Below are 1,678 nucleotides of genomic sequence, written 5' to 3'. Positions count from 1 at the left end.
TACTGAGTTGTGGGAACAAGACAGACAGACAGACAGACAGACAGACAGACAGACAGACAGACAGACAGACAGACAGACAGACAGACAGACAGACAGAAAGGAGCAAGTGATTGTACCAATCGAAAAACCACGTATTGGTTGAACCGTTTTGTAGAGCTCACGTACTTACGTTTACTTTTACTATTTCCTTTTCATCCTCTGTTGCCGTTAAGCGTCGAGGGAAGATGCAGTTTTCTATGGTAGGCCAGCTCCGCAGCTCTCTTAGTAAGGATACTATGATTTCTCAGAATTGCCTTGAATCCACCCTTTGCGTCATCTACCTTTATAGCCTGAGAGCTCAGTGTTATAGGCTCTCGAGGCTAGCAGGCTAGGTGATATACGTGGCTAGGACTAGGTGGCTAAACCTTTTTATTCCGCCTTTCAATGAAATGCAGACAGGACTAAAAACCATAGCTGCTCTTACTTCTTCATTTCTCTGCACGTCTCGTCTTGTGATGTTAAGGGTTTTGCGGAGACATTTCATTTCGCAAGCAGTGATTTTGCTTTCAATGGTAGTTTTACTTAATGTCCAGGTCTGGCACTGGTAGCATAATGTTGGTATAAATGTCGAAGTGATAACCTGTTTCTTAAGAAAAACACACGAGCCTGAAATACGTGTGATGTCAGTGAACATAGAGGGTGAAGATTTCGTTGTCTGCTAATCTATGCCAAGCTCTCCCTTCTTCCCAACCCGCGCACAGTATGGTGAAGCAGCGCTCAGAAATTTATAGCCATGAGCTCAAAACCCGTCCTAAGGCGGATTTCTTAAACATGCAAATAATAGACAAAAAATTCCGCAACACGGAAAAAGCATTCTTAAGCGGACCTGGGTTTTATTTGGAGCGTTCTAAGGCGGAGACAATGTTGTATTTCATGAGCCCGGTTTTAGATAATAATAACTGGAACAAAGCCCATCAACTCACCATGTGAAACAGTTCCGACACTTTTTTACTTGGGTCACATCTGACAGGTGCAATGCCATGACGACCAGTGTTTGTTGTATTGGGCGTCACTACCCCTTTGTCCACAGAAGCTTTCACAACGGCAGGCTTTTCTTCCTCCAACACGCTGGTTTCAGAAATACTGAAATCTACGTCCCCATCCGAGTCGACGCCTTGATCCATCTGCAGATTAGACCTTTGGTCTTCCAGTTCGGATAGGCCATCTCCAGGTTTCAGAGCAATTACAGAATCATGACTAAGGAAGAATTTGTTTTCTTCGATCGTGTTTCCGTAGGAAGCGATGCCCTGGTTTGGACTGCCCTCTATCGACGTTTCCACCAGCTCCGCTGGAGTTGAGTCGAAAGAAGCGCAGGTAAAATAGACGACGATGATGAAGACTGACAGCATGGAAACGACACCGAATCGCAGGAAAAGGCTGCCCCTGAGGACGGGAGGACAAACCTTCAGCCATCTTGCTCTGCCTGATATGTATTCCGATCTCAACTTCATGCTCAGTGTTACCCGAAGCCTTTGCGCTGTATGGCCATGTCAGACTCTGCTACCAACGCCAGTTAAGACACCTGGAAAGGAGAAAAATATTATGAAAACTTACAAACTCGCCCAACGATGATAATAAGGATAATGATGATGATGATGATGATGATGATGATAATAATAACAATAAAAATAATAATAAT

The 1,678-nt window shown here is 44.2% G+C and overlaps 1 protein-coding gene across 1 annotated transcript in view; it reads right to left on the bottom strand.

Annotated features, from left to right (window-relative positions):
* Nucleotides 1-1,678, bottom strand: part of LOC101854887 (carbohydrate sulfotransferase 15) — a gene marked incomplete in the record, with an annotated part of 86,637 nt that overhangs the window by 38,781 nt on the left and 46,178 nt on the right. The window contains 1 exon segment of the mRNA XM_005104573.3: nt 963-1,561. Within this exon segment, the coding sequence (XP_005104630.2) occupies nt 963-1,490 (528 nt within the window).

This window comes from Aplysia californica, unplaced genomic scaffold, assembly GCF_000002075.1.
Source record: "Aplysia californica isolate F4 #8 unplaced genomic scaffold, AplCal3.0 scaffold00425, whole genome shotgun sequence".
Classification (NCBI taxonomy): domain Eukaryota; kingdom Metazoa; phylum Mollusca; class Gastropoda; order Aplysiida; family Aplysiidae; genus Aplysia; species Aplysia californica.
This window is presented reverse-complemented; position numbering and strand designations above follow the sequence as displayed.